The following is a 12,655-nucleotide window of genomic DNA, read 5'->3' as shown; positions in this document are numbered from 1 at the left end:
CAATGCAGAGCAAAGGTATGAGAGACTAGGAGAGCACGTCTGGTGATCCAAGGTTGTCTACACCCACAGCTACTACTTGTAGGGCTTCTAGGACAACGAGACCTTTGTAACAGTATTCACCCACCTTGAACTACATCCTACTGATTGAAGGTGGTGAACCAAGGAATTGCGAGATGGGAATTTGAGCCAAGTGGGAGTCGGATGTGAAGAAGCGGGCATGCTGGCTGAAGATTGAACAAGATGACAGTAAAATAAGGGATCAGTCGCCTAAGTTAGACAATAAGGCCTTAGCTATTGGTTCTCTAATGTATGCCAGGGTTTGTACAAGACTATATATTCCCAGCACAGTGAGAGTTAAGAGTTATCTTGTAGATGTGTTGATTGAGGGTACTACACGTGAGGAATTGAAGTTGAGCACAACTTCAATTGGTCCTCTAGCTTGAAGGCAAGGGTTATGAGTTGCAGAGGTGGAGGATTTCAGTTTTGGGGGTAGATGATGATGTGTTAGTTGTACCAGTCTTCAAGTGGGAGATTTTTGGATTTGTGGAGTCTGGTTTATTCTTGTGGTGGTCTGATTTGATGACCCGACTTGACAAGGATTCGTTATGATTTTTTGGTAGAGTTTTAATGAGGCTTGGGCCGATACTTGTTGGGGGCCCCGAGAAAAATTTTCGGTCTATTTTGTGACTCAAGAAATGCTAGACAGAACGTTTGCTCGACACTCGCATAACAGGTCGCTTGAAAGAAGCTTAAATAGAGAGTTTACTAGACACTTGCTTGTAAGAGTGTAAAAATTAACTGGGAAACCAAAAAATTGACCCGGATCAGCCCAAACCAGTGGAACCGGTCTGGTCCGGGACCCGTTCTCTTAGTTCCAAAACTGGCTGGTACCAGTCTGGTTCTGGTTCTATGCTTTTTAGGACCGGACCGGACCGGTTCACTGTATTATATATTTTAAATTATTTTTTTAATATTATATATAATATTTTTAATATTATATATAATTTTTATATATAATATATAATAATATAAATTATAATTATATATAAGATAATGTTATTACAATATATAACATAAAATTTTTATCTTAAACATGAAAATTTATTTGATCATATGCTTTAAACATAAAATATATATGTTAATAACATTTTATGGCCTAACATATTCTCAACATATTCCTTTTGATAAATACATAATACATTAGTAATACTAATATACATTATATATTAATTACATTTCACTTTAATCAATTAGTATACAGTATACTAATGTATATTAGTATATTAATTATATTTTTTGCCCTAATACTAATACTATTAAAACCGAAAAACTGGACCGAACCGGACTAAAATCGGTAAAACTGGAGGTACTGGTTTAGGAGGGTAACCAGTGCATAATCGGTTTTTGAAAATGCAAAACTGGTGCATACCGGTTCGGTTCTAAATTTTTTCCAAAACCGGATCGGACCGATTACACCCCTACTTGCTTGACATGTTGCTTGATTGAACATCAGACAGAGAGAGTTCACTTGAGTCTTTTCCAACAAATAACGCAATAATTGAATAATTAGGACTTACATTGTGTAACCATATAAATATATTTATTATGAACAATATGACTATCTAGAATAGTGTAATTTTGTCCCACAACGCATTTTGACAGTCCTCAAGATGATAAAATATTTTGTAGCTTTATGGATATAGACATATTGCCGAACCGCATAAAATTTTTAGTCGTGAGCTAGATTTCTTATTTTACTTTATTTTTTTTGCATCATTTTCACAACAGATAGAGCTTTTATGGTCGAGATAGGAAGCAAGTAACTTCGTAAATGGTTTCTGTTAGATCACTGTTCTTTCAGTTGTGGAAACCGCCTGCATGCTTTGCAATTCACTGAGAGGAATACGACCTGTATGTTCTACAATATATAATTAATGTTACCTAAATGTTGTAAAGTCCAAAGACATTAGAAAAATGATATTCACAAGCATTTTAACCCTTATCATTTTATAATCCGTAATGCAACATCAAATAATTGATAGGCGATCAAAGAAAAAAAAAACTAACTAATAATTAACTTTCTAACCTTTGAATTTTGATAGCAGATCATGATTGAAAAGGTTATGAAAACATTACTAAAAGAGACGTATGAAGCCTCATTAGGTATATATATATAAGTCCGGAAGTAGCTAGAATATATAAAACCAAATCCACTCAAAGAAAATAAAATTGTAATAGTATCGAGTCATTGAATTTCAATAAAGGAGTGAAGCATCACACCGATAACGATTGGCCAGTATACTCAACATAATACAACACCGTTCGTCACTGAAAGATTCCAGTTAGGATCCATCATAGCTTCTGATACAGCTAGCTCCAGTCTTCTAGAATGTATTGTGGGCTCAGTACAAAAAGTCAATGTCTTCCTGTTCAAGTTATTATGAGGTAAAAGAAGCCTCATGATTCTGCATAAGCAGATTGTATGCAACAAAACCATTTTTTCTGCTGTAAAAATCAAATTGAAAGCAAGATATTAACCCATAAACTTCATTATAAGGCAAAATGATGGTACCATCAAAGAAATTCCAAGACATCTTTCCTCAAGCATGAACGTATCATTGTCATCGGCCATAACCAGCCTCGGGAAAGCCATAAAAATCAATTAGCAGGGCTATCAGTCATTAGGCAACATGATATATGGTACCATAACAAAAGAAAGATAGTAGGTGGAATAGTGGACTTTAGGCAAAAAGTAAGATCAGTATCAGTAACATGACAGCAGCCGTGTGAAGCAAGATGTTGAATCAATTGAAGCTAACAAAAATGTGAGCACAGCTGTTCCACGGACTTCTGGATTTGGATTTTATGTACGAAATAGCAGAAGGAAGGCTTATAGTGCATCAAAAAGAATATTGTTGAGGACTGTGCGTCGAAAACAACATAGAAGTTAAGAATTCGTTGGATCCTTAGTGCACTTCGGAAATCGGACCCATTAACTAAAAGCAACAGAAACCCACAAAACAACGTTATTTCCATAAAATCATGTGTAAGAAGATGATAACCAGTGCTGCAACACAGCAAGACTTGGCAAAAACAGTAAAGAAAATAGAGAGACGAGTGGATGGAAGAAGAACTTTATTCCTCTGTATTGTTCTGTTTTCGTATACAGAGAATGCAAAACATATATACAGCAGAAAGTTCTAACTAACTAACCGTAAGTTCGAATGAGCTAGTGACATCTGTAAAGTAGAATAACAAATCAAAGAATAATGAAAAAGATGACAGCTTATGTACAAGGGATAGTAGGGACTAAACGACTTGTAGTTTGGCCTGTATCCTCTAACATCCCCCCGCAAGATGGAGAATAGAGATTAACTATGCCCATCTTGGAGAGGTGTAATTGCAGAAGGTAAGAGGGTAATGCTTTAGTGAAAATGTCAGCTAACTGGGTTTGAGAGGAAACATGAGCTGTTGTAATGGTTCCTGCTTGAATTTGATCTCGAATCAAGTGGCAATCGAGTTCAATGTGTTTCGTTCTCTCATGAAACACTGGATTTGCAGCAATATGGAGGGCTGCTTGATTATCACAGAAGAGGAGGGCAGCTTGTGGATGAGAGATACCAAGGTCTTGAAGTAAAAACCGAAGCCAAGTTAATTCAGAACAAGTGGCAGCCATGGATCTATACTCAGCTTCAGCTGAGGACCGAGAAACCACATTTTGTTTCTTGGATTTCCAAGAAATCAATGAGCTGCCTAAGAATACACAATAACCTGTGGTTGAGCGACGAGAGTCTGGACAAGAGGCCCAATCCGAATCACAATAAGCTTGGAGCTGAAACTGAGATGAGGAGGAAAGAAAAATTCCTTGTCCAGGAGCTGCTTTGAGATACCTTAGAACCTTGTATGCTGCTGCCATGTGAGTTGAAGATGGTTTATCCATGAATTGACTCAACAATTGAACTGCAAAACATAAATCTGGCCGAGAGATGGTGAGATATAAAAGTCTACCAATAAGCCTTCTATAAGTGCTTGGTTCAGCAAGAGAAATGCCCTCATCTTTGCTGATTTTAAGGTTTTGATCAAGAGGTAGCTTGAGAGGTTTACAACCGAGCATACCAGAATCAGCTAAGATATCTAAGGCATATTTCCTTTGAGAAATGTGAATGCCTTTGGAGGATCTAGCAATCTCTAGGCCCAAAAAATATCGTAAGCATCCAAGATCTTTGATTTTGAACTTGCAATGAAGAAAAGTTCGAATGGAATCAATAGAGGTTTGAGAATTGCTAGCAACTAAGATGTCATCCACATAAACTAACAAGGCAATGTAAGAGTCTCCATCTTGCTTTGTGAATAAGCTATAATCAGCTTTTGATTGGAGAAAACCAAATTCAAGTAGATGAGAGGTAAGTTTAAAATTCCACTGCCTTGATGCTTGTTTAAGACCATAGAGACTCTTAAGTAATTTGCAAACTTGATGTGGCTTTCCCTTGGTGTACCCGGGTGGTCTCTTCATATAAATTTCTTCTTGTAAATCACCATTAAGGAAGGCATTGTTTACATCAAATTGGTGTAAATGCCATCCTTTAATTGCAGCAACAGTGAGTAAACATCTCACAGTAACCAGCTTAGCAACTGGAGAGAAAGTCTCATGAAAGTCTATGCCCTCTTGTTGTGTGTAGCCCTTGGCTACCAACCTAGCTTTAAGTCTTTCTATAGTGCCATCAGACTTAAATTTAATCTTGTAAACATACTTACAGTCGATGGCTTCTTTCCCTTGAGGTAAGTCAGTAAGTGTCCAGGTATGATTGTTTTCCAAGGCCTCAATCTCAGCTTCCATAGCTTTGCACCAATCAGGATCCTTCAAGGCTTGTTTATAAGAATTAGGCTCGGATTGGAGAGAAAGAGAAGAAGAAAAAGCTTGGAAGGAAGAACTGAATTTATGGTAAGATAAACATTTATTTAGAGGGAATGACTTACCATTTGGAGCAGGAGCATCCTTGGAAATTGATTGTTCAGGAGGAGCCAACAAAGCCTGATGACAGTGAAAGTCTTTCAAATATTGAGGTGCAGTTCTAATCCTATTTGACCTTCGAAGAATGGGAATGGGGATGTGGGGAGAAGTAGAATGAGAAGGGGACTCAGTGATTAGTGAAGGAGGTGATATGCTGACAGTAGAGGGGGTAGAATGGGCAGGAGTGGAAATAGTTGAAGGAATGGAAGGTGCAGGAGAAAGGGGCTGAAAATTAGAGGCAAGAGGTGGGGAAGATGAAAATATGGGTAAGTGAGACTCTAGAGAAGGAGGTGATGGGGAAAGGGTGGGATTTTGGAAGGGAAAAATGGACTCATGAAAAATTACATCCCTTGAAATGAAAATGGTGTGGTTGGTAAGGTCTAACAATTTGTATCCTTTTATTCCAAAGGGATAACCAAGGAAAACACATTTTCGACCTCTAGGGTCAAATTTCTTTCTACCATGTAAAAGGGTGGCTGCAAAACATAAGGAACCAAATACTCTCATGTGAGCATAAGCAGGTCTTTTGTTAAACAGAAGCTCATATGGAGTTTTATTTTTTAAAAGTGGGGTTGGAAGTCTGTTGATGATATATGTGGCTGTCAAAAGAGAGTCACTCCAATATTCTAAAGGCAAATTGGCTTGGAAAAGTAGGGCACGAGCTACATTAAGCAAGTGCTGGTGTTTCCTCTCAACAATGCCATTTTGTTGAGGGGTTTCCACACAGCTTTTGTGATGAATAATGCCTTTATCATTAAAAAAATCTGTCATGCAAAACTCAGCACCATTATCACTTCGTAGGGTTTTAATTTTGAGTCCAAATTGTGTTTCCACCAAATTATAAAAGGACTTGATGCATGCTCTAGTTTCAGCTTTGGTAGAAAGTAAATAAAGCCAAGTTGTACGAGAGAAGTTATCCACAATGGTCAAAAAATATTTAGAACCATCATGTGCAACAGTGGGACTAGGTCCCCATAAGTCACAATGAATTAGTTCAAATATTCTAGATGAAGAATGAACACTGTCATGAAAGGGCAATCGATGAAATTTTGCTAATGGACAAATGTGGCAAGGTTTTTCATTAATGGAATCTGTGTGCTTGCTTACAATAGGGTCAGAAACCAATTTTAATCTAGAAATAGATAAATGACCCAGGCGACAATGCCAGAGATCAGCATGAGCATCAGAATTAACAATAGAAGCTGAAGAAGAAAAATCTGTGTGAGTGTTATGAGTAGAATCTGAGAGGGATAGTGCAAGGGCTGAAGGAGAGACGTTTGTGCAGACCAAGTAGTACAGGCCATGTCTTAGCTCACCCTTCCCAATCGTTTTCCAAGAAGGCAGGTCCTGAATGAAGCAACAATTTGAGAAAAAAAACAAACAACAATTTAGAGAATGGGTTAACTTGGTTGCTGAAATTAAATTAAATGAGAATGAAGGGACACAAAGAACATCCCTCAAAATGATAGTATCTGTCAAATGAATGGTACCAACATGTGTTACTGAGGCTGAGCTTCCATTGGGAAGCTTGACTGAGTAAGCAACAACTGAGGTAATTGAGGTGAAAAGAGAAGTGCTACAGACCATATGGTCTGTGGCACCCGTGTCAATTACCCAATTGGAAGAAGAATTATGTAGGAAACCGTGTGTGTGTGTAGAGAAGGATGTAGATATACCAGACATTTTGGAAGAATGGACAGGAGAGTTAGAGGGTTGAGGTTGAGTGCCAGAGTGAAGAACATTGGCTGCAATTGAAGAATCCTGAGATTGAATCAAAGACATAAGCTGCTGATATTGAAGTTTGGTCAAACCAATCCTGTCATCACTAACAATTTCAGATTCAGTAGCATTAGAAAGAGTGGCCTGGTTAGCAAGAAAACCAGGAGGTTGCTGCTTGACATGAAACTTGTGACCAGGTGGGTAACCATTCAGCTTGTAGCATTTGTCGACTGTATGGCCAGTTAAGTTACAGTGGGAACAAATGGGGGCTGCTGCATTGCCAAGTTTGAAACAGTTTTCCAATAAATGGCCAGAGATTTTACAGTAGCTGCAATAGGGCCTGTCCTTTTTGGAAGAAGGATTTGTTTTGGAAAATCGTGAAGGAGAAAATGGTTTCTTAATGGCCAGTGCCATGGTTTCAGTGGAAGGGACAGTGGAGATCATTTGGTGGTGCCTTTCTTGTTGCTGAATGAGGGAGAATACTTTGGTGACAGAGGGAATGGGGTCCATCAACATAATCTGGTCTCGGATGGGAGAGTAGGAGTCATGTAAGCCCATTAGAAACTGAAGAACACAATCTCTCTGATATCGATCTAAAAGTGTTTTCATGGTGCCACAATTACATACGGGAATAGGGTCATAGATGGAGAGTTCATCCCAGAGAGTCTTCAGCTTACCATAATATATACTTACTGAATCATGTTCTTGAAGAAGGCTAGCTAAGGCTTTCTTGAGTTGGAAAATTCGTGGGCCATTTTGTTGAGAGAAACGGTCCTGAAGATCTTGCCAAATTTCCTTAGCATCATCAACAAAAACAACACTAGATTTAATGGAGGGACTTACAGAGTTTTGTATCCATGAAACGACCATGTCATTGCACCTTTCCCATAGGTCAAATAAAGGGTCCATGGAATCAGTAGGTTGCAAGAGGTTACCATTGATGAAACCAATTTTATTTTTCGCACGAAGGGCACGGCGCATGGCACGAGACCAAGTGGCATAGTTGTCTGTAGTAAGAAGTTCAGAAACGAGAGTAATGGCTGGGTTATCTCCATGATCCAGGCGAAAAGGATTTGCTGGATCAGAGAGATTGAGGTAGCGAGATAAGGTATTTGTGTTAAGGTCTGAATGAGGGTTGAAGGAGGTATTTGTGTTAAGGTCTGAATTGGATTTGGGGGAGGTGGGATTTTCCATCGATATATCTCTCAGTGGCTCTCTGATACCATGTAAGAAGATGATAACCAGTGCTGCAACACAGCAAGACTTGGCAAAAACAGTAAAGAAAATAGAGAGACGAGTGGATGGAAGAAGAACTTTATTCCTCTGTATTGTTCTGTTTTCGTATACAGAGAATGCAAAACATATATACAGCAGAAAGTTCTAACTAACTAACCGTAAGTTCGAATGAGCTAGTGACATCTGTAAAGTAGAATAACAAATCAAAGAATAATGAAAAAGATGACAGCTTATGTACAAGGGATAGTAGGGACTAAACGACTTGTAGTTTGGCCTGTATCCTCTAACATCATGTATACATCATATACGTTTGACTTTTTACACATAAACAAGTCATTTTATGCATATTAATTCAGATCAAGGATTCACGTTGGTCACATATATAGGTCCCAAGTGTAAATATTGTAGATTTCCACTGCCTTTAGTCGACAGATGCAAGAAACTTTAAAACCACAGGTTTGATATGATCAATGTAATTATACTTTGGGTTCATTTGAAACTGATGCTAAATATTGCGCATACTGAAAGTATTTCTTCTTTGATAAGTAAGCAAATCGTAAATAATTCTAAAGAAAACTTGGGAGTGAAAAAGGTAATCCCTAGACACGTACGTAATGTGTGAGTTTGAATAATAAGTAGCAGTCTTCAACAAATTCAACATCTATTTTGAGAAATTGACAATATCTTGGCCACAAATCAGGAAATAGTGAAATGCACGATATATGTAAATTTTACAGCTTTATGCAGGATGTGATATTTAAATTATAACAAAAGAATGTTCTAAAGCAATGGAATATTTTTATGATAATGAAAGTTCAAAGGAACATCTTAAATTGTCAACCTAAGTACGCAATCCTCCAGCTTTTATTGGGAATTAAGGCATGGCATGACTGTACAAAATGAACAGGCTCAAAGCATAGAATGGATGGAGGGAGAAATCAGACTGTTAACCCAATACAAGAAATATGAAAGATTGCAACGTACAGGATGAGATTTCCCAAGAACAGCTCCGTGCTTATATTTTGAGTCATCCTTTGGTGGTGAGTCAACCTTGCCACCTGTCTTTTTCTCATTTCGAGCCTTGTTGAAGATTACTGTGAATCCCTCGGCTGAGGCTGGGTTGTTGACATCCCATTCACCAAATTTTGGCAGAGGTCCACCGCTTCTCTGTGGAGATTCAAAATTTGATCATACGATAGCCAGGACGTATGAGTAATGCAATAAAAAAAAAATGCAATAGTCTTACACACGCTCAACTCTTGCCGCTTCCATATTAAACAAAGGAAAACCTACTATAACCAACAAAGTCATTGAAATCTAGCTAGGTAGGAAGTGGGTCATGCTGTACATCATCACATGCATTAACACAGGGATCCTAATTAAGCTAACCGTATTTTTTAAAACACATACAAGACAATATCAGTGATGCTTCCAAAAATATTTATAACAATGGAACATGATATATAACATAAACACATAAAATCAAGAGATCATTGTCAAAGGGAAAGGAAAGAGGCGGAAATTGACCATTATAATCTGTCCAATCCCTGATGTAGGATCTCGATATTGCATAAGATGGAAATTTTTTTTCGATGGGCAGTATAATATGGTAATTGCAACATATATATTGATGAGTAGTACTGCATATACTTACAATTTTTATTTACACTTTTACTTACAAGGCTCATTTTGTCAGTTTTGTTTTGAAATTTTAAATTTTAAATTTTAAATTTCATAATTTACAGCATATCAATGGCTAACATGTGGAGAAGTAAGTTTTTCGCAAGTTTTTCTTAAGTACAAATAACATTTTTCTATATTGATATGAGTTGGTTCGCTTACATAAAAGAAAAAGTGCCGGAAATACTAAAGATAGTATCACAAAGGTTTGGGGAACCGGTAAAATTATACTAATCACGCAAAGGACAAAGTGAGAACAACAAGGAATGGTTGTCCCAGAGAGATAAAACCACAAGCAAGCGCTACGATGATGAAATATTTGCACATTGACATGTAAAAATCAACTCCAAGGTCTAGATCCAAAACCTAGTATTAAGGATGCAATTCCGCGATTGAAAAGAACTACGAGAGAACACAAAGCCACTAACATATTAATACGTAGAGAAAACAACTTGACAAATAGATCGCCACACATTCTAACAACAAAAATATATCACAGGTAACATTGTTCATACATTAATTTTCTAACCCCAATCAACATAAAGAGACAATAAAGTTAATCGCAAGCACTGGACACAGATCAAACATAACGAAACAGACATAACATACGGATTGGTAATTGAAAAAAGGTTATTAAAGAAAGGGAGATTCTTAAAACTATATAATTTTGTAGAAATTTGGTACCGCCATGACTGCGATGGAGCGAATTTTCTCGCCACCTCTTCTACCCTCTTGGCCTTCTGCTCAATGGGTGATCCGTTTGCCTTCCCAGAGAGAGAGAGAGAGAGATTTGGTGTGGGGCCAAAGCAAACGGAGCTGACATGATGGGGTGTTATGTTTTGCTATAGATGGAGGAGAAAGAGCCAAGAGGAGCATTGACACATTGTTGGTTGGGACCACCCTTTTAGTACTTCCAGCGAAGCACACCAACAGCCAAAATACATTCATTCCTTTTTAAGAGGATTAAAAAGCTTAAAAATTGGTTGGATCCATAAATAGTTTCCTTCTTTTTTTTTTTTTTTTCTTTTAATAGTCATAAATTTAAGAAAGTGAAAGAAGTGAAAACAGCCCGATAAACATTTGGTTCTAAGCTGGGATGTTTTTATACAAACTACTATCCTCAAGAGGCTTTAATCTTCTTACCAAAGCTTGAGCTATTTTATTTTCACAATTGTACATTGTTTGGAAATTTAACTAAACTTAGAGCAATTTTATTGGATTAACTAAAATTAAAGGACAGTTTGATAAATGTAAGAGAAATTTAACTTTTGACTATTCCATTTACATAAATTTCCATATTGAAATAATTATTTTTTTATTATATAATAATAAAATAATATAAAATGAATTTAGTTTTGGTTATTCATATCAAATCTCCACATTAGATTATATATTTATTCATTATATGATAATGAATAACTCATAATTTTAAAAATATTTAATTTTTTAATTATTAATTTATTTAATTTTATCATATTTTACTATTCTACTTATTATATGTTAATTAATAATCATGTTCTTATTAAGTTAATATATCACTAAGTTAAATTAATATATTAATTGTGATAAAATATGTGATAAAAAGAAATGGAAAGAGAAATAATTAATAAAATATGTATTTGATGTATGTACAGTGACCTTCAAATTTGGAAAAACTTTTGAAAGTCACTGTAACTAAATTCCAAATATTTAGAATTTGACTAATCCAATGTGAACATATTTTACTTTTTAATAGTTAAAAGCTAAATCCAATGAGAGTGCTCTTACTTTGTAGTATTAAGGTGTTGTTGAAAGCATTTGGCATAAAAATAACTTTGTTCTATAAATGATTATGTTATAAGGAGATACTCGAGAAATGAGATGAGATGAAAATTTTGTGAATAATAATAAGATGATTTATGAATAATAGTAAAATAATTTAAGTTAAGCATGGGTGCTATCCGGACCCTACGGGGCGGGGTAGCCCTCTACTCGCCCCTCGCCTTGCATGGACGGAGGTGGGGTTTTCACTACTGGAACCCGCCCCCACAACTTCGAGAGCGGGGTACCCCACCCCGATGCCGGGGGGCGGGGCAAGACTCCTTACACCTCCCCGCCCCCCACCCACTTCAATAACTACCTACAGCTCACTAGGCTCAAAAATTATTTATGAATCCAAAAGTGATCAAAAACACATTTTGGAATCAAATTATAAATCTAAATTTATAAATATAACTATAATTTAAAAACTATATAGTTTTTAAATTTTCTAGTACATACTTTAGGATCTACCAAGGCAATAGAAGAGTCTCACATTGCTCAAGTGTGAGATTTGTATTGTCAAGGTAATTTATAAAAGACTCACCTTACTACACTACAACTTACACAATATTAAATAAAAATTATACTTAATACATATTACTATTACTATATTTATATATAGTAAAAATAATAATTATTTATAAATATGTATAAATATATATTTATATAAAAAAAATTAAATATGCAAGGCAAGGGACGGGGGACAGGGTAGGGCCATACCACCCCCCGCCCCTGCATGTGCTGGTAGGGTTGCTTGGCCCCACCTCTAGAATTAAATATTTATTTAGTTTTGAAAGATGAGAGAGAAACATTTGAATAAAAAATATTATAAAGTTAAAATATTGTTAAAGTAGAATTTTTTTTACTATTTTTGTTTTGAGATTTAAAAAATTGAATTAATTTTTTTAAAAATTTGAAAAAGTTGTAATGATTAGTTTGAAAGTGTTTGTATTTGAATGATGTTTAGGAATGAGATAAAATGAGATGAAATGAGATGTGATAAAATGAAAATTGTTTCCAAACAAATAAACTATAAACATGAGTACATATTTTGTTGAGGGGAGGGGCTGCAGCCCTTCTAATCATTACAACTTTTACAAATTTTTATACAAAATAAAATAAACAATTTAACTTTTTCAAATCCCAAAATAAAAATAATATTAAAAAAATATATTCTAACAATATTTTATTCAACTTTCATCTCAACTC

General features: G+C 36.0%; 1 protein-coding gene across 1 annotated transcript; it reads right to left on the bottom strand.

Annotated features, from left to right (window-relative positions):
* Window positions 1–2,109: 2,109 nt before the first annotated feature.
* Window positions 2,110–10,586, bottom strand: LOC109000736 (protein NOI4-like). Its single transcript, XM_018977709.2, has 3 exons — window positions 10,331–10,586; window positions 8,951–9,133; window positions 2,110–2,505 (listed from the first exon to the last, which is right to left on the bottom strand). The coding sequence occupies exons 1-3, from the start codon at window positions 10,334–10,336 to the stop codon at window positions 2,458–2,460; spliced, it is 237 nt and encodes a 78-aa protein (XP_018833254.1). The 5' UTR covers window positions 10,337–10,586; the 3' UTR covers window positions 2,110–2,457.
* Between the last annotated feature and the right edge of the window lie 2,069 nt (window positions 10,587–12,655).

The sequence above is a fragment of the Juglans regia genome, chromosome 10 (assembly GCF_001411555.2).
Source record: "Juglans regia cultivar Chandler chromosome 10, Walnut 2.0, whole genome shotgun sequence".
NCBI lineage: Eukaryota > Viridiplantae > Streptophyta > Magnoliopsida > Fagales > Juglandaceae > Juglans > Juglans regia.
Note: the sequence above shows the minus strand (reverse complement) of the source record. Positions and strands in the feature narration are given on the sequence as shown.

Coding starts and splice junctions, on each gene's coding strand:
- LOC109000736 (XM_018977709.2), bottom strand. Junction 2,506..8,950: donor TTCTTGGGAAATCTCATCCT/GTACGTTGCAAT, acceptor TGATTTTTACAG/CAGAAAAAATGGTTTTGTTG.